The sequence below is a fragment of the Schistocerca cancellata genome, chromosome 5 (assembly GCF_023864275.1).
Source record: "Schistocerca cancellata isolate TAMUIC-IGC-003103 chromosome 5, iqSchCanc2.1, whole genome shotgun sequence".
In the NCBI taxonomy this organism is placed as follows: domain Eukaryota; kingdom Metazoa; phylum Arthropoda; class Insecta; order Orthoptera; family Acrididae; genus Schistocerca; species Schistocerca cancellata.
Genome location: NC_064630.1, coordinates 40960127 through 40981014, shown reverse-complemented (window position 1 = coordinate 40981014; position 20888 = coordinate 40960127). Strand labels below are relative to the sequence as shown.

General features: G+C 36.3%; 1 protein-coding gene across 1 annotated transcript in view; it reads left to right on the top strand.

The window, feature by feature from the left end:
• Positions 1–20687, top strand: part of LOC126187325 (FAS-associated factor 2) — a 120248-nt gene extending 99561 nt beyond the window's left edge. Inside the window, exons 6-8 of the mRNA XM_049928343.1 lie at positions 469–640; positions 6077–6220; positions 19732–20687. Coding sequence (XP_049784300.1) covers positions 469–640; positions 6077–6220; positions 19732–19911 — 496 coding nt within the window. The 3' untranslated portion in view covers positions 19912–20687. The remainder of the gene's footprint in view (positions 1–468; positions 641–6076; positions 6221–19731) is intronic.
• Positions 20688–20888: the final 201 nt, after the last annotated feature.

The following is a 20888-nucleotide window of genomic DNA, read 5'->3' as shown; positions in this document are numbered from 1 at the left end:
GAATATTTAGCATCATAGAATCCAGTAACACTACATTAACTCCAAAACTACTAAACTGAGCTGTGCTGGGCATGTTCCTTGCTGTCGAAACCGTATCCCAGCCCATTCAGTTGTCTTGGATATTTTAACCATCAACAGTACAAATTAGGTGGCGATTGCTAATGGAGTCTGCTTGTACCAAGTCATTCTGTAAGGAATGTGCATTTTTACAGGTGAGTGAAATTCATACAGCTGCAATCAGACCACAGCATTTTACAAAATACTCCTTGCACAATATTAAATCTCCTTTCCAGAGTTGTTTAATCATTTCTACTCTTAGTTTTATTTTTAAAATAACTTTCTGTGTTTTTGTGTTTTAATTTTGGAATTCTCTGGCTTAATTATGAACTTAGTTGAAGTAGTATATGCAGAGCAGATAATTTTTTTACCAGGACTGGGTCACTATATCAGTGTAACTTTACTTTTAAGGGTGGAGCGCAACTTCAATCAGACTCTGAGGCAGCAGCAGGACCAGGCATACTTGGAATCTCTGCGTGCAGATGAGGAGAAAGAGCGAAGGCGCTGTCAGGAACGTGAGAGATTGGCTGATGAAGAACGAAGCAGGCGAGAACAGGAACAGGCAGAACGTAATCGGCTAGAGGTAATATCAGTTTTCCAATTTCTCACTAACCCTGAAATGGGAAACAGTGAAACAAGCATTGATGTGCAGAAGTTTAGTACACTGTAATTAATTAGTTAACAGCATGCCAAAGCTCCATACAAAAAGCCAAATTGCAATTACTCTTTGATCTACCTAAGAAAATAAGGAAGTAATTAACTGTATCAAAAGTGAAAACTCTCATTCTGTTGATAATATCTCAAGTAAATTATTCTGATCTTTGCGTATATGCAGTGTGGTGGAACATATGTGGAATACATCATTGTTGTTCAATATCACTGCTTACCCCCTTCTCAGAGTTACTGAGAAAGGTTCTGTATGCAAAAACATTAACACAGATATCTCAAAATATGTCTCAAAATATGACTAAATATTGCCATCTAATATACTCTGACACTTGTCCAAAGCATTTTATTGTGCAGATATCAGTATTCTACCACAGAAGCTCAAATATTATAATTTCAGAGACTTTGCTGGTAACTGATTTTCATCGTATAGAACTAAAAAGAAGCAGAGTGTCGCATCAAGAAACTGAGGGAGTGTACTCAGTGAAACAGCATCTTCAATCACGATTAGGAATAATCACTGTAGGTGTACACCAGGGATCGATGTTGGGCTGCTTTTTATTGTTATGTGTAATTGGTCTGCCATTGTACATCCGAGAAGTTGAAATTGTTTCCTTTGCTGTTAGTCTAAGTATAAGGGGCAATCAAAAAGTTTCTGTGTAAGGGCATTGCTGCAGCATATATGCAACCCAGCATGACTCCAATGTTGGTATATAGTCATCTACGTGTAGGTAAGGGGTCAGTACGGTATTTGAATGGAAACATTTTGATTGTTACTTATATTACAATCAAGCCTAATGAAGGAACTTCAACTCTTGAGCAAGTAAATAAACTTTTGATGAAAATTATTGACTCTTTCACTAGACTTAGGTAAAACACAATACATGCAGTTCTGTAATGCACAAGGCAATACTTGGTATGAGAGAAAATCAGTAAATACAACAGAGTATTCTAGAGTCGTAAGTGTTTGTATTGATCATAATGTGAACAGGAAGTTCTATCCTTTGTCAGCTAGAGTAGAATACACAATCGCATACATCTACATCTACACTCTGCAAACTGCCCTGAGGTGCACGGCAGAGGATACATCCCATTGTACCAGCTATTAGGGTCTCTTCCCGTTCCATTCACGTATGGAGCACAGAAAGAATGATTGTTTGAATGCCTCTATGCGTTCATGCAGTAATTATTCTAATCTCATCCTCACGATCGTGATGTGAGCAATAAATAGGGGGTTGTAGTATGCGTGCATACACATGCCTATGCCCCTACATTGTGCTAGCTATACTAACACTGCCAATACCGCTTCTTGGCAGGTGGACTGTTTGTGGTGGGGTACTGTTGCATGGGGAGTAGAGGGAGAGGGAGGCAGAGAGAGGGGTCGGGGTATGGATGGCCAGTGCTCGGAGCGAGGCAGCCAGTTGCCAACTAGGAATGTGAGAGGGAGCTTCAGCACGTATATGAGCTGACATGATTGTCGCAGCTAGTGTGAAGTGGCACACACTGAAGGCAACTGGGGGATGTGAATTGTGAGGGTATGACTGGACAGAGGAAAGGAAAACTGTTGGGTGAAAGATGCAAGGAGAGTGGGTTTACCTGAGATTGAGGCCCGGCTGATTATGGGAGCATAGTATTTGTTGTAAGGATAACATCCATCTGTGTAGTTCAGAGAAGCTGGTGGTGGAGATAATCATCAAAATGGCTCAGCATGTGAAGCAGCCATTGAAATTGAGCCTGTTGTGCCACTGGGTGGTCAGTTTTGTTCTTGATAAAATTTTGGCAATGTCCATTCATTCTGGTGGACAGATACTTTGTAGTCATATTGATATAAAAGACTGTGCAGTTGTCTGCAGCAGAGTTGTTATATGACAAGGCTTCTTCCACAGGTGGCCCAGTGCCTGACAGGGTGGGATAAGTCTCTTGACAGGACTGGAATAGGAGGTGCTGGGCGGGTGAATTGGGCTGGTCTTGCATATAAGTCTTCCACAGGAATATGATCCCTGTGGCACGTGGTTGGGAATGGGAGTGGCATAGGATGCTGTGTGTATTCTGTATATAAAGGAAGATTACTCATTGGGTTTCCCATTCAGGAATCTCATTTGAATGTTTGTCTTTGCGAGATCACATTATGCCTTGTGAAAGGAGAAGAAATATCTACCTGAATGTGTTGGAATTTGAGAGTAGCTGGATCATGGCATATACAAGGTATGATAAAAAAAGTAATATGAATTTTTTAGTTGTGCAGGCTTTGTACATCAGATTTTCAATTTTTTTTATCTTGTTACTACACAAGTTCCTGAAGTATGTTTGCATTATCAGCAGTTTTGAAGATTTAGTTTGTTGTTGACAGTCCTAACGGTTATACATGCTTTTGAGCGTTCAGCTAATTTTTATGTTAAAAAAAGATAGATAAATAAAATTCTGTTATATTTTGTTTGAGAAATGGAATAAAGTACAATACAGCAGTCAAAATGTTGACTATGGCTTTTGGCGAATCTACTATGAGTTTGTGAGTGACATAAACATTTCAAAGAGGGTTGAGAAGACATTGAAGACCTGAAGTAGCACATCAGCTACTAACAACAATGTGGAAGTAGTAAAGAAAGTGATTCTGAAAATTGCTGAATCACCATCATAGATGTTGCTGATATGTCGGAATTCCTTTGGCTCATGTCAAGAAGCTTTTTCGGATGTTTCAGATATGAAATCTGTACCAGCACAGTTTGTTCCAAAATTATTAAATTTCAACTAAAAACGATGTTGTGTAGACATCAATCCAGAATTGCTGAGTGAAGTCGACAATGACCAGAACTTCTAAAGAAGGTTATAACAGGTGATCAAACATGGATATACGGGTATGATGTTGAAGCTGAGGCCCAATTGTCGTAGTGAAAACTGCCAGAAGAGCCAAGATGGAAAAAAGTTAAAGTTTGATCACGTGTGAAGATTCTCCCAACTGTTTTCTTAGATTACAAAGGGTTAGTTCATCACGAGTTCCTCGGTCTTATGGTCAGTGAGGAATACTACCTAGAAGTTATGCGGCATTCACATGAAGCATCCCAAAGAAAATGACCAGCAAAACCACTCGTAGAAATTGGATCACAGTAATGCTCCTACTCTCACCTCAAAGCTTGTTTGTGTTTTTTGGCAACAAACAAAACTGTTGTGTTGCCTCAGCCACCATATTCACCAGACATAGCCCTCTGTGACTTGTTTCTATTTCTGAAGCTGAAGAGAAGCATGGAAAGATTTTCTTTTGCCACCATTGATGAGACAAAATCAGAATCAGTGAAGAAGCTGAACACCATAACCAAAAGTGAATTTCAGAAGTGATTCCAAGATTGGAAAAAGCGCTAACGCAAGTGTATCGTTTCTGAAGGGGATTACTTTGGAGGGTGCAGAGTTGATGTTGATGAATAAATAAAGGTTCGTTAAGGAAAATCCACACAACTAGTGTTCAAGAAGACAGACATATTGTTCACTCAGCTGTGCAGGATTTTACAGCTGTGTTGCATACCTAGAATCAGGAATGGGCTTATGTGCAGCAAGACGAGTATCCACAGGGGCAGTGTAATGGCTTGTGGAGTGCCACAGACTGTCGACACACAGCAACCACTGTTGCAGCATCCCTTAAAAAGCAACAGACAGAGATCCTTTCTGACCGTACAATTTTAGTGTCTGGCAATGTAGTTTGAGTTCAGTTTCAAATTATCCATTACAATGCCACCAAAGTGCCATATTTGAACTTTTTATTTGTGTTACTTGATTGCCACATAACAAATTTATATATCTTTCTTTGTCTGTAACACACTTCCAGTCATTAAATTTGGCCTACTCTGAGTATTTTACATTTTATTTTGGAGCAGTTAAACCATATTACTTTCAATAAAGCTGTACTGCATCTTTCTTCACAACACATATTATCCCCAGTAACAGACATTTTTTTACCATCACCATTGTCCGTTCTGGAAGAAGAATGTTTTTCGTGCATGAAACTGGAAATTTTGAGTCACTACTGAAACTACAAATGTCACAAAGAATTTTGTATTACAGCTAAGTGCTTAAGCTTCATCTTCAACAAGAGTTCAGTTCTTGCTGAAAGATTCAGTAAAACTACTATGAGTGACTTCATTCATCATGTTCACAATAAAAATAACAACAGAACACAGCCAATCCATAGATCGTCGAATGCAAGTTATATGAATTTGCTACCATCACAGTGATTGCTCTCAGAACTGTCATTGAACCTTTTTGTTGATCACAGGCTCCATACGTGTTGGAGACTAGCTCCAGTTCAGAACATATTTATAGTTTGATGACGATTTATATACCAGCTTGTGTGGTATGGTGAAATGCTGCATTTTCCAGACAAGTGTGTGGAAACTGTTGGAGACTGACAGCACAAAATATTTCCTACTGTGATTCAATTGTAACATTATTTTCATTAAGCCTTATTAACAGTATAGACTTGGGAAGTCAGGAGATGTGATTTGATATTGCTTCAATCATATTTTCTAATTAGGCCATAGATTTTTTTGTAGGCAACTGGTACTCTGGTCCAGAACATGTTCATAGTTTCATGATTTATGTACCAGCTTGTGTGGCATGGTGAATGAACTAGGAAATTGATGCAAAAAACTGATGGAAAAAGTAGTCTTTTGAAATATCACACAAATCTGTAGATAAATAATATGATAAATGAGAAGTATGGATGCTGAAACATGCTGCATTTCTGAATGAAGGCATAAGAAACCACAGTGCCTTGTGAAATGCATTAAGTTCATCATACGTGTTGACAGAGCTAATATGGTTTTAAATTCAATAAAATGTGTGTGAGAAACTATCAGATTCTACAAGGTACTTTGTTTCATATTCTGTGCTAACTCTGTTGAATACAAAAGTTTACTGGGATTGACTGGGGAGGGGAAGTGGCTTGCAGCTTCACATTTACTAGCATTGGACATTTAATTCATTTACTTGTTGGTATGATAATTTTTCCATTTGTTTGTCCTTCAAATGAAATGTGATTGATGGTTTATTTACAAGATATATCGCACTCTTATTACCTGTGCATATTTCAGGAGAGTATTGAAGTAGTTGCATACATTGTATAAAGTATTATTTTATTTAGTGACACTAAGTTGGACCCCTTGTTAAATTTCATTGTCTTGATTGTGCCACTGAAATCCTTTGTGGCGTTTTGTCTTTGTTTCTCCATTACAAAATTTAAAAATATCCATAATATTTGATTGTCTAACTGTAATTTCCGTCATCTTACACTGTGTGAAATAAAGCTATTACATAGTGCACTGTAATTTAATGTTACCCTAACAGGAAGAATCATTTTTTACAGGAAATCCGAAGGCAGAAGGTAGAATTCATGAACAGGATACCAGATGAACCAGACAAGAATCACCCAGATGCCGTCCATATTGTTATAAAGCTTCCAGATGGGACTCGCCTTGAACGACGGTTTCTGCGGAGTCACACATTGGATGTAAGGATCTTACGTTGTTTGAATAGTGACTATAAAAGAAAATTTTGCAGATCATCTTCTTGTTGCTGTTGATGTGAGGCCATGCAACTGAATGTTTAAAGAGTTCAATCAGTGATTGAAACAAAAATGTCTCTGAAATAAAGTATTAGCCATGGGATGGTAAACTGTACTGACACATTACTTTTTTCCGTAATTCACCTACTTGGTTTAGTGCAATGCCCAGAATTAATCCTTCAGTCTGCAGCAGCTTGTTCACTTTTATGAAACTTCTTGCTAATTTAAATCAGATGAAATCTGTGTGCTGGACTAGAGCTGAATCCATATACACAGTCGCTAAAGAATATCTGTGACTTTCAGTAACTGCAAGTGCTCTCATCCATCATCAGAAACCATAAGAAAAGTGTCAATGCCTTGTCATTTTCTTGTCCATTTCCAAGTTGCATAGAGATTTACAAAAAATGGAAAGTAAGGTTGAACAATTGGAGTTATGTATCTGTGGTGTATTAAAGCTAAGACTCCTTTGGAAATCAGTGCTGTAATAACAGGAACATCCTGTACTTTTTTATCTTCAGAATTCACACTAAGTTTAAACAGCAGACAACAGGAAGAGGAACGAAAGAGAGGATTGACTCCTAAACTGTTATCATTCAGTCCTAGAACAAAACAACCATATAGCGGAGATGCTAAGTTGCAGTTAGCCACAAATAAAGACTATCAAACAAAGCTTTTGACCAAACAGGCCTTCATCAGATCAGACAAAATGCACGCACACGTGCACTCGCACCCGCACACACACATAAGGGAAAAAAGACTATCTGTGTGCCTCTATATGAACTCGAATTTCTCTTATTATCATAGTCCTCACACGGAATGTACCGTATTTACTCGAATCTAAGTCGCACTTTTCTTCTGGTTTTTGTAATCCAAAAAATCACCTGCGGCTTAGAATCGAGTGCAAAGTAAGCGGAAGTTCTGAAAAATGTTGGTAGGTGCCGCCACAACTAACTTCTGCCGTCGAATATATGTAGCGCTACACAGGCATGTTTTGCAGGCACAAAGATGAATACAGGCGCCAAAACCTCTGCGTCAGTAAATAAATAAAAAAAAAGGTGGAAGACGAGCTTTTTTTCCTCCACCCTGAGTTTCGGCCACTGTATTTTCATACATTATCCATCGAAGTAAATACAAACTCCGTATTGTTCATCTTCGAATGTTGCAGCGTTTCAATGTACTACGAAAATCCGACTGGCAAGACTGTTAGGGATGTTTGTCAATATGGCCAACTCTACGTTCTGAATTTTTTCTTACCTGTGAAAAGAGATGGTTGCTAATAGGAACTTTTATGAATTGTGAATCACATGCAGTATTCTCTTCACCATAAGAATAATACGAATATAAACATTTTGCCACATATTCTTTCGTGTTTGCTGCTATCTCATTTAAATTCTGCCTGCCTAATAAACTACGAAATTAGAGTGAGACAACAGCAAACACGGAAGAATATACATATCATGTCATGTTTATATTCGTATTATTCTTATGCGTAATAGTGATACAGTCAGAAATGAAGCATGGCAATTGACTAGATTTTTAAATCTAAGATGACTAATTTCTGTGCAGAATGTAATGTACTAAAGAGGCGTCTGCAGAGATTTTCAAATGGAGAAAAATTTTCGCTAAACTCTCATTCAGAACATCTTCTATCATACGCAGTCTATTATTTGGTTCTTGTTGATCATTATTAAAGAAAGCATCAGTGTAAATAACAACAAATAGCAGTCTCGTGCCATTGCTTCGCTAATGAGACAATTCTCTCTCTCTCCTGAGCACCTGACACATAGCAATGGCTACCTGGTAAAGCTTAACTGCTAAGCTTACGACTCAAACCAAACTACTGTAGCTGTATCGTCATTCATTCGACCTAAATTGTGTCTCATATTACAATGGACAAACTTTGTTTTGATTTGGAGGTGCGGCCTAAAACTTTTCTCTCCCCTTGAATTTCGAATCTCAAATTTCAGGTGTGGCTTAGATTCGGGAAAATTTTTTTTCCTTGGTTTCGAGTATCATTTTTCAGGTGTGGCTTAGATTCGAGTGCGGCTTAGATTCGAGTAAATACGGTACTTTGGTGGTGGTAGAGTCATATTGCATTTGGCCTCAAATGCCAGTTCCTTTCAGGGATTTTGATATGAGCTCACAAAGCATTTCTGTGATACTTGCATGCTGATGAAACCTACCATAGCAGTACTCAAGAATGAATCACTTTTGTTTTCTGTATGCCATCTTCTTTATAGGTGAGCTGCACTTTCCCAAAGTTATCCCAATAACGCAAAGTCAACCATTCATCTTACCTGCTACCAATCTGATTTGCTCATTCCATTTCATATTGCTTTGCAACATTATGCATAAGTATGTATTTGATGTGACTGTGTCAGGCAGCAGACCACTGATGCTGTATTCGAACATTACAGGATTGTTTTCCCTGCTCATCCACACTAACTTTCATCTTGTATCCTTCTGCAGCCATTCATTTTAGACACCTTCCCATACACCACAGCATCATCAGCAAATAGCCAGAAATTTATGCTCATGCTGTGTGTTAGACCTATGTATATAGAGAATAAAAGTGGTCCTATCTTACTTCCCTGGGGCACTCCTGATATACCCTTGTCTCTGATGAACCCTCACTGTCGAGGAAAACATGCTGGGTTTTATTATTTATGAAGTGTTCGAGCCACTCGCAAATCTGGGAACCTACTCCATATACTCATACGTTCATTAACTATATGCAATGGGGAATCATGTCAAATGCTTTCCAGAAGTCTAGGAATATGGAATCTGCCTGTTGCCCTTCATCCATGGTTCTCTCTTATATCATGTGAAAAATGGCTAAAGTTTCATGTTTTCCTGGCCATAACCTGAGTCGACATATACACATGGTTATGATATAATATATGAAAACATTGGATTAAGCACAGTTTTAAAAATTAATAAAACTACTTCATTGATCAAATTAATGCCAACAGACAAGAAACAATCGTGCTGGTTTATTATTGTTAACAAATGTGTTTTGTGGACATTGTTACGCATCTAATTCTCTCACACGTTGTAATCTGCCAAGAGTGTGCTCTGATGATGTAGTGTCAAATTGTTCTGCCTCATTATATTGGAGGTTACTATGTACTTGATTGTATGATATTTCATCTTTTAACGTGGCAATTTCATGGTGTAAACTGTTAACTTTACGATTGAGTGCATTGCTACATGAGTTCATCTCATTAATAGCGTGGTTCATAGATTGAAATTGTTCAGACTAAATGAAAGTAGAAGGCAGTGTTTCTTCAGATTTAGTATCAGTATTAATTTCTAAAATTTCTGCTCTGTTTGAAAGCCTTTTCTGTAAGTGATGGAGTTTGAGCAGTATTGTTGGTGTCATTTTTGTCAATCTGTTTCTGCAGTTTCTTTGTACATTTGTTAAGTTTGAATATGTCAGATATGACTACGGTAGAATCAGTATTGAGCTCTAATTATTCAAGTTAATATGTGTTCTTGGTGTTTTCATGTTGTTGACTCAAACGAGTTTCTACTTGTGTTTCATGCTCTGTAAAATCGTTTTGAAACTGTGTGTTCGTTTCGTGTACGGTTTTAAGATCACCAAAAGCTTTACTGTAGCAATTGTCTGTGTATTTTTCCATGTGAGCTATTACATTTGTGCTGATTTCATGTTGCTCAAGAGTTTCACATATCTGTTCGATCGTTTTGTTTTGTTCAAGTTGCACTTGAACAGCAAGTGTAACTTGCTCTTGAAATCGATTACATGCTTCTATGTGCTGATTGAGGCATTCATTAAGTTGTGTTTCTTGTTGTTCAAAACATTTGTTACTTTGTTGTTCTACACTGAGTGTCAATTCTTCTTGTTTTTGTGAGACTTTATTAACCTCCTCACTTTTTCTGTTGGTTCATTGCATCACAGATTTGAGTGAAAAATTAGTCTTATTTCTTCTGTGACTTATTATTGCTATCCATGATTTGTTTAAACATCGTCATCACAATAGCATTATTCGATAATTGACCATCCATGATTATAAAGTATTTTGCGTAAACTGTTCAACAGTGTCAGCAGTTGACATGTCTGTTGATGTTGTATTGGATCTGCAGTTTATAGTCAGAGTCATGTAAAGATTCAGTCTGTGTTACTTTCATACAGTACTTTTTGCATGTAATGTACATTTTCTAAGAGCGCCAAGGCTGTTCCATTCCTAAATTAAGCGTAACCTTTGTTGTTGGAAGTAGGTGCAAAGTGTCTTAATACAGTGGCTGTTTGAAATAGGTAATCATTTTGTACATACACAGGGGTGTCACGGACTGCTCCTCCTCGATTTTCTTCGTACTTATAGAATTTGAAGTCAGTGTCTCGATATAAGTTCCTCGAACCACTGTATCACACTGCTTGACAGTTGCAATGATTGTCTTCAAAAATTTCCGAGTGCTGTTAGGCATAAAATATTTTGAATATTTAAAGAAAGCCACCCTGCAGCTGAGAGTGTAGCTTTCTAGAATTGTAAGCACGCACCCAGTGATTTGACTCTCACTAGCTACAACGTTTTTCTTTTCTCTCTAATTTTATTGGACACTCATATTTATTATCGGATTGAAATCTCAACTTACAAATATTGATTTTATTAAATAAATATACCATGTATTTATTTTCAATTACTACTCACATGGGAATGTGGATGTTCACAATGAAGTAAAATTTGATATAAAAATCTGAAATGTCAACTAAAAATTACAGTACTATTTTATTTTCAGAACTGAACAGTATTGTTGATACATATAATTTTTTCATTTAACATTAATACATTTCAAATTTTTGTTTATACTCATAATTTTATGTGATTAATGATTGAAATAATACATTGGAAAATCTGGGATGGAATATAACAATATTGTGAAAAGGATAGTCACTATTCACCATGTAGCGGAGATGCTGACTCGCAGATGGGCAGTTGGCCTCAACAGCCAGAGACTGTGGTCGTGTGTGTGAGAGAGAGAGAGAGAGAGTTTGTTTTTCCGATGAAGGCTTTGTTGACCGAAAGCTCACTTTCTGACTATGCCTATCTGTGACTCAGCATCTCTGCTATATGGTAAGTGGCAACTATTCTTTTCTTTGCACAGTATTGAAAATAATGCATGTTATTTTTATTTTTAAAAATGTGATTCAATATTTGTTAATTAACATTTCAATTTGATAATAAATATGGAATTCAAATAAGAGAAAAAAGTTGCTTTTTGTGAGATGAAGCCTATGACTTCCATATTACAACACTCGGTAGCTAACCATTCAGCTACTGGATGCTCTGTTCAAAAGCTCAAAATGTTTTGTACTTAACAGATGGAAATAAAACAAAGGTGAGATTTAAATTCTGGGTGAAATGTTGAAATAGTTACCATCAGTGAAAGTAAAGAAGAATTACAGGACCATTTTATGCAATTCCAACATTGTGTTCTTGTAAGGATCAGCAACTGCATTTATTTATAATTTATTTAGGTTTCTGTCACAGTTGCATATAATTGTTTTTATTGGTGACAAGTTGTGAACAATAGTTTAAAAGAACAAAAATTGTTGTCCATAAATTCAAACTGTTCAAACATCAATTTGTCTGGCTCCTGTTTCTTCCATGAATGTATTTCTCATTCCTCAGGTATGTCCAATATCATTCCTTTAACAGAGGAATTTCCAAATTAACCTTACAAGGGACCTTCACCAATTTCCTTGCAGCAACAGATAAAGCGATTGAGCACATTGCAGCATTTGTAATTAAGTTTGGTAAATGATATGTAAATGTACATATGAACTATGTCAACTTTACTGTTATATGAATGAATGTGTAAGTATCACAATGAATGCCATATGATCCTTTAGATGCTACTTGTAAGAGGAATGGGAAACATGTAATTGGAAGATAAGGGAGTGGGCCAAATTGATGAATGAATAGCCCAAATTCAATAATTTCTTTTTAAAAGTGAAATATGATCCATTACAGCAATGGCCATGGAGATTAACATTTTATACAATAATTTGACAACATCTGAGACCTTTCTCAATACATCATCTCAGTATTTTATTTTAAATTTATAGAACTCACAGGAATGCATAGTAAACAGCTAAAGACGCCTGTCAAGTTTTGAATGTGCCATTGGAATTATATTACATTCAAATTGCACCTAATGTATGAAAAAATCTAATGAATGTTTCATTGAAATAATATATATCCAAACATTAGAGAAATAGATATTTCGTAATTGATGTACTGTTATGTTGCTTTGGCTGCCAGTCTTTCTAATCCCATAAGATATTAGTTAACCTCTCCCCTCCCCCTACTATCAGCATCATTGCCTAATTAAGCTTTAGAATGAAAAAGAATTTTCTTTGAAAATTTTAACATTTGAAATGTTGAAAGATAAATTATATTTAGTATTGTAGGTGTTTTATTAATCCACAGACTAATGAGACAGTGAGACACTTTGTACTGCTAATTGCTAATAATAATAATAATAATAACAAAGGACAGTTATAATAAGAAATCACTCTCACTAACAACAAAGATACAACACCACAACTCTGCCATTAAACTGGAGTGCCTTTATGCAGCAGAAGTTTTAGTCATCAACAAGAAGGGAGAAACTGAAGAGCTGGAGAAAAAGGAAAGGGTGGTACTATGGAAAATATTCACTCGAAGAAAGGTTGGGAGTGTGTTGATGAAAAGAGGTAATGAAGAAACCCACACCTAAAAGTGAAAAACTATCAGATGCTCTCAGGAAAAGGAGGATTTCATTTTATGGCCTCCTGATTCAAATGAACCCAGAAAGACTGAATGAAAAATATTTGACCATTCAACATAAATCAAAAAATATGAATCATTTGGTTCACGGAAGTGAAACAAGACTTAGTTTAAATTAACATTACAGAAGGAGAAATTCTAGACAGAGTTAGGAAGTTCTAGGGGTTTCAGGTGAAGGTCAGAAAGTGCATCACGATATGGATAGATGAAAGAAGAAAAGAATATATTGAGAGAATGGAGAAATTCTGAAAGACTGAAAAATCAGAAAAAAAGACAGAATCATGAAGTTTCTTCACGTGGTCCACAGATGCCTGAAATCAAAGAAAGAAAGGAGAGGACTAAGTAGGTACCACAGCAATGTAGTAGCCATTACATAGTTACTGTTTTAACAATGTAGGAAACGGTAGATTGCTACTTGCTGTAAAGCTAACACACTAAGTTGCAGGCAGCACAATTAAAAAGATGCTTACACATAAGCTTTCAGCCTCAGCCTTCATCGGAAAAAGAGAAGTACTCACCATTCATTCACACAAGTAAGCACACCTCATGCACACATGACTGCCAAATCCGGCAGCTTGGGCCACAATGCATTGTGGCCCGAGGTGCCAGAGTTGGCGGTCATGTGTGCGTGAGATGTCGCTACTTGTGGGAATGAATGGTGAGTACTTCTCTTTTACCGGTGAAGGCTGAGGCTGAAAGCTTATGTGTAAGCATCTTTTTAATTGTGCTGCCTGCAACTTAGTGTGTTAGCTTTATACTGTAAGTAGTAGTCTTATCTTCTCCTACATTATTGATACTCCTACCTGGAGTTTCCATTGTTTGGCAATAACTGTTTTGTTGCACTGTCAGTTAGTTCGTTTATTGTTGAAAAGTGAATAATAAAGTGATTTCTGGTTTATTGTGGGAACTACTTACAACTTAGAGATCTTCATGATATATGCGACATATATGTCTCAATTTTATCATCATGTATCCGTGATACAAAGTAGGTATGTAGTGTGTGGAATATGTGAGGAGGTCCATACATTCGTTTCACAAACTGTAATCACCACATCTGTCAGTGCTAGTATTTGAAATAAAAATGTAATTACTGGTAATGACAGTGTTGGTAATCACTCTTTTACAAAATAATGAAAGCAGTAATGATCGTTTAAAAATAATTTAGTTTTGTGGCCGAAACAAAATTGTACCTTTCTGTTTCACCCTTCATTTTATTCCTCAGAGGAGGGAGGGAGGTTGGGAACCACTGGCCTAATAAAAGACATTTTGTAGAAATTGAGTCAGAAACTTTCTCGAGATTAATCAACCACATCCGGTGGGGTACTTTCTATCATTGTTTAATTTTATTCCAAGTAATCCCATGTGCTACATTTGCTTCTAAAACCAGCTTGTTCCTTTACTTCATTTAAATCAAATGTTTCGTGTATGGTGTGTGATCATGTTACTGAATACATTGTACATTATGGAAACTGATAGCTCTGACAGTTCTTTATGTCTTGCCTATGATCTTTATTGTGAAATAGAACAGTTATAGCATAGTTACACATTTGTGAAGTTGCCTTCCTCTACAGATGTTCTGCAAATAGTTTCAAAAGTTTTATTTGTATTACTTGGCATTCAGTTTTAGTACTTTCTGTTGTAACGTCCTCATCTGCTATCCCATTGCCTTTCTTCGTTCCTTGAACAGCATCATACATCTCATCTGTTGTTATTTTCAGAATGTTATTATTTTCGTACTTGCAAGTACACATGCTGTACTTGTTTGCACTCCAATTTATTCATTCTTTGAAGAGTGCAGTTATTTCTTGGTGAGTGACTGGATATGGAGAACAGTAATCTTTGGAATATAGAGCCAACAATATGAACGTTGTCTACTCTTTTGAAACCATTGAGATAACATGAAGTCATCCTGACTTCTCTTATACAGCAGTGTCCCATACTTCATCCTTTCATGTGGTGTCATTCTGGAAATATTTATACTGACAGAATTCTGTCCTGTTGTGATGTTTTTCAAAAAAGTAAGTGCTATAACCATATTCAATTCAATCTATTACTGCATGTTTCAGCATTGTACACATATAATATGTGTTACATAGCATACTTTTTTGGGCTGTGTGTGATTTTCATCCCGTCATCTCTATAGAAGAATAGGAGGAGCTGAAACAAGAACATTTTTGTGTAATGATGAAGAAACAAACAGTCTCGGTTGCAGGGATATAATTATTATTTATTTACAAGTGACACACCTGATTCAAGCATCTTCAGATTGGCTGAATATTAGATTGTGTTAGGTATGTGGGATACAGAGCATGCAGAATGTCCCACCAAAAAATTGCCCTTGCCAAATATTCAGAAGCATTGTACAGTGTTGTTGTTGAGGCATGTGACATAGTTCAGTGAATCCAAAACAGAGTCAGACCTACATAGCTCTGCCACCATGCAAACAATGGGAGGCGTAGTTGCTCATATCTGGCCTATACATATAGCTACTACACCACTGACGTGTTTGCTTGGTGACAGATCTATTAAGGCCTGATCCTGTTTTGCATTCAGTTGACTATGTCGCATGCCTCGCAAAGGACACCATGCAAAGTTCCCAAATATTTGACGAGGGAAATTATTGGGCGGACATTCTGTATGCTCAGTATCCCATATATCTAACACTATATAATATTCAGCCTAACTGATTATGCCTAAATCAGGCGAAATGCATCATTTGTAAATATATAATAATTACATCCCTGAACCAAAACTGTTTGTTTCTTCATTGTATATTACTGGTTGCCGTACCATTCCTGGCATGTACTGGAAAAAATATTTTTGTGTAATGTGCTACTGAGACTTAAGAGCGGGGTTGAGTATTCATTAAGGGAATTCAGTCACACAATGAATTCTGTTTAAAATCAAATTTGATTCAGACATCTACATCTACATCGATACTCTGCAAATCACACTTAAGGATACAGGGCACTTATAAATGGTGGAAAAAATTAATTTCTTTATGACTTTATTAAATTCTATAGTCTTTTCTGATTACATTGAATATACGTTATAGGGTTTCAAATGAAAAATGACGTATATATACCAAATTTTAAAGTTACGGTGATGTATACCGCCACACCTTTTTTATTTCTGTTACAGAAACCAGTATTATTTCGAAAAGACCTGTGAACTTTCTGTTCTAGCGATTATACGTATGATACATTGTATATGTTGGTAACAGTGCATGTTTCTAGTGACTGTAAATGATTATCTTTGCTAGTATTTACTTTTGTTTCACTGAAGCAGTTTATTCATGTGTTACTGAATGTTTGTTGCCCAATTGCGAAATATTATATTTGTGGAGGTACATATCCTTTAGTGTGCAATAAATACGAACTATGCCACACATCAAGAAATTCAATAAAGGAAATTCTGTGGTAACCGGTTCACAAACAAAGCAAGCCACACTGTTGAAAGTAATGTATGTATCAGTTCTTCAGGGAAGAAACTCCCACATGGCACGCCTCCTGGCGACTCAAATTTTTTTTTGTTAACTATGACGCTGTTTGTAGTGGATTTGTTGTTGTTGATGTGGGCATCTTATCTTCTTTGATAAAGGAAGTGGCGAAATGTAAACAATGTGATGATGTAGGCTGTCTGGAAATAACTGAACAAGCAGGAAGGGTTTAGGGTCAAAATTAGTTGTTCTGTGTGGATCCTGCAATAAATCTACCTCAAAAATGACTTCGAACATCGTGCATAATTCACATGATGTGAATTTGAAGCTAGTGTATGCAATGCGTGCAATAGGAAAAGGAAAAAAGGCTGCTGGCGCTTTGTGGTTTGATGGACCTTCGTCCTCCTCCTCCTCCCTCCAGTAGGTTCAGCAAGTACATAAAAATACTTTTAGGTGCCTTGATGGTTGTGTCTAAAGCATCTATGAAACGTGCAGTAGAAGAAACTGTAAATATTAGTGAAACCAGGGACATTGCTGTTGCACTTGATGGGATATGGCAACGTCGAGGACATCATTCCTTGGATGGTGTTGTAAGTGCTACTTCTCTGGAGAATGGAAAAGTTGTTGATGTTGAGTGCTTATCTACGTAGGTACTATCACACCTGCCATGGTAACACTGAAGAACATATTGAACATCAGTTTTCTAAGAATTTTGATGGTTACAATGGAGGAATAGTGTGTGATGGAGCTCTAAAAATATTTCAGAGGTCGGTGCCTATTTATAACGTTAGATATACGAAGTACCTAGGTGATGGGGACTCTAAAGATTTCAATAAAATTAATGAGTTTAATGTTGATGGTGATACCTTGGTAACAAAATTGGTGTGTTGTGGACATGTGAAAAAGAGGATGGGTACTGTATTGAGGAAGCTACGAAGAGAAATGAAAGTAAAGTTGCTATCTGATCTATCTGATAGAAAATCTCTGTGTGGCTGAGACAGATTGACAGAAGCAGAAATAGACCTTTGTCAGAGTTATTATGGACTGGCCATAGACAAACTGCACCTCTAAATGATGTTATAGCAATGAGAAAATCTGTCTGGGCCAACTACTTTCATGAGTTGTCTACAGATGAGCACCCTGTTCATGGACTTTGCCCTAAAGGAGCAGATCCTTGGTGTGGTTACCAAAAAGAAAAAGAGAGTGGTCAAATATACCATCATAAGCATTCTCTTCCTGAGCCTTTTATGAATGAAATAAAACCAGTTTTTAGAGGCCTGAGTGACCCTGTTTTGATTAGTAAATTTCTTCATGAGGGCACTCAGAATACAAATAAAAGTTTCAACCGTTGCATATGGAAAAGATTACCCAAGAATGTTTTTGTTGGTCTAAATACATTAAAAGTTGGTTTACTAGATGTAGTGATACGCTTCAGTGATGGAGTGATAGGAAGATTGGAAGTCCTAAGAAATTTAAGCATAAAATGTGGCTTTAATATGGAAGGTCAATTGCTTGCGTGTGACAGACAAAGGGTGCATGAAGCTGAAAGATTCACTGTTCAAGTTACAAAAGAAGCACGAAGTGCTAAAAGGAATTCCAAGAGGAAGCTTGAAGATGAAGAAATGGTGCAGGATGAAGACTATGATTCAGGAGTGTTCTGAGGTACACTTTAATTGGACTCATATCTTCGTTTGCAATTTCTCACAAGTTGTATTTTTTAGGTACAAATATTTCCTAAAGTTTATGAAGCATTACTCTAATTTTTTCTGTAACTTGCAATAACTACTACTAATTATTGCAGAATCAACTAAATTATATAAAAATATAACATTTTTATTAGGAAAAAATTATAAACATTAAAATGTAAGATGTGATATTTTTTTTATCCTTGAAATGTACATAATAGGTGGAATTAAATAGGTCTAGTACCTCAGCCATCATGTCATGCATATCTGGTAAAAATTTGGTCTCCTTAAAATGTATAACACTGGATTAAATGGTACCTCAATTTGAGGAAGCATTTTGGAAAAAAATTGCATCAATTTGTTTGTAATTTTTTAAATAACACTAAGCAGGTTAAAAAACATTCAAAATACTTCTAGTTTGTTTAGAAAGTGTGCTGCATTACATGATATCAACAAAAAAATCTGTAAAACATATACATTATAAGCAGTGCCTGAAAGAAATAGGTGTTGATTTTTACATAATATCGAGCCAGAAAAGTACCCTGTATCCTTAAGTGCCTGGCAGAAGGTTCGTTGAACCACCTTTACAATAATTTTCTGTTGTTCCAATCTCAAGCAGCGTGAAGAAAAAATGAACACCTATATCCTTCTGTGCGAGCTCTGATTTTCCTTATTTTATTTTGATGATTGTTTCTCCCAATGTAGGGCGGTGTCAACAAAATATTTTCACATTCAGAGGAGAAAGTGAGTGATTGAAATTTTGTGAGAACATCCCACTGGAATGAAAAACTACTTTGTTTTAGTGATGTCCAGTCCAAATCCTGTATAATGGCAGTGACACACTCTCTCTTCTGTTTCACGATAATGCAAAATGTGCTGCTTTTCTTTGAACTTTCTGAATGTACTCCCTTAGTCCTATCTGGTAAGGATCCCAGATCACACAGCAGTACTCCAAAAAGAGGACGGACATCAAAACAGCTGCTACTGAAGAAAATATGTCAGAGCTGATTGAAGAGGATACTGCATACTGCACCATTGAAAGCTCTGTACATGTCACAAATGATCTTTAACTCCAATGCTGTGAATGTCAACTGAAAGAAGGAATAATACAACACCCTTTTTATAATATATATTGGTGTCTCTGGCATGTGTACACTGCTTAACAAGATGCAGCCCTTACATTTTATGACAACAAGATAAACGGTTGAGTTACACTAATGGGGTTAGAGGAGTAGTGGTACTATAAACCAAACTATTCAGTGTTTTCAAATAACTTAGAGAGAATTACACATATTGTCCAAGTGCAAAGCAGTTTTTCCTCTTTTGTATGTGCCTCTTAGCTGCTCAGTGCCTCTCTTATATGTTCAGTACCGATGTGCTTGCTTTCAAAAATTATATTTTGTCCTGGAGTGTTTTCATTAATCCATAACTTTATACTCAGAATATTTACACATCAGTGCTATAATCTAATACTTTCCTTGAATTGCTACAACTTTGTAATATTCAAAGTCCATATATTTATTTTTCACCTTTTTGTTTCAGGCTGTTTTCTATTATATATTTTGTCACCCATCATCACCAGTGAGTTTTGAAGTGGCAACAAATTTTCCAAAACGTGTCCTACAATGCTCTCCTGGAGCAGAGGGAACAGCAAAGCAGACACTGGCAGAAGCTGGCCTCATTCGGAGAGAAGTGCTGTTTGTTTATGATTTGGATGCATAAATGTGATAATTTTTTACATTATACCCAGACAACCAGTTTCTTATTGTCACCTTTTCTTCCACTGTCTACTTCCCATTTTAAGTCTGACAAGCTAATTAAAGATTTAACAAAATACTGCTGCCCTAGCCCCCCTAAACAAACATGAATGTTTTCACTTTGTATGGTAAGGGAACAGAGTCATAATTTTGCAGTATGTAAGACACTAAATTGGATGAAAATTGCATGCATTACACAGCATGTACTTTTGTAGTGTCAACACATGTTATCTCTCTGTTTCGAGTGAGCAAGTATTTCCCTTTCCTCACCTTTTTTATAAGCTGCTGTAATTGGAAATGCACATTCTCACATCAGTGAATCATTTGCATTATACTGACGTGTAAAGCACTTATAACCCACAGAGGCAAGTAAGGGTGACGTAACTGGTGAAGTCTCTTTGAGTTAACCACTCTTTATCACATTGAAAGCTGGTTCAGCAAAATTATTTATGAACAGAATGACTTTGGCAGGTCCACTGTTAAGTATTTTCTACTTTGCAAAGTATTTATTTTAAACTCTCAGTTTTGCATTTCTCTCTGTTATTTCATATATATTTTTTATGTTAATATAATATTGTACATTTTGTTGACAAGAAGTGTGTATAGTTACATATCATCTTATCTGTTCACCTTGTGTTTATGTAAGTCTATTTGTATCTTTTTTGTTGAGTGTAGTAAATATAAGGATGTAAACATATTATTTCATACTCTGTTAAAATTGTGTCATTCTGCTGAGATGAACTTCTATTTTAAATAAAACAATTGTGCAACTAAACATATTATTGAAGTTATTTTGAAATTACAGACAATTATTTGAAAAACTTGAGGAATGTTTTGCAACATAACTATAACAATCAATTTAAATGTAAAATAGTGGTTCAATTTTTGTAATTGTGAAATACTGATTTGTGGGTTTCTCATAAAACGGATTATACAACATAC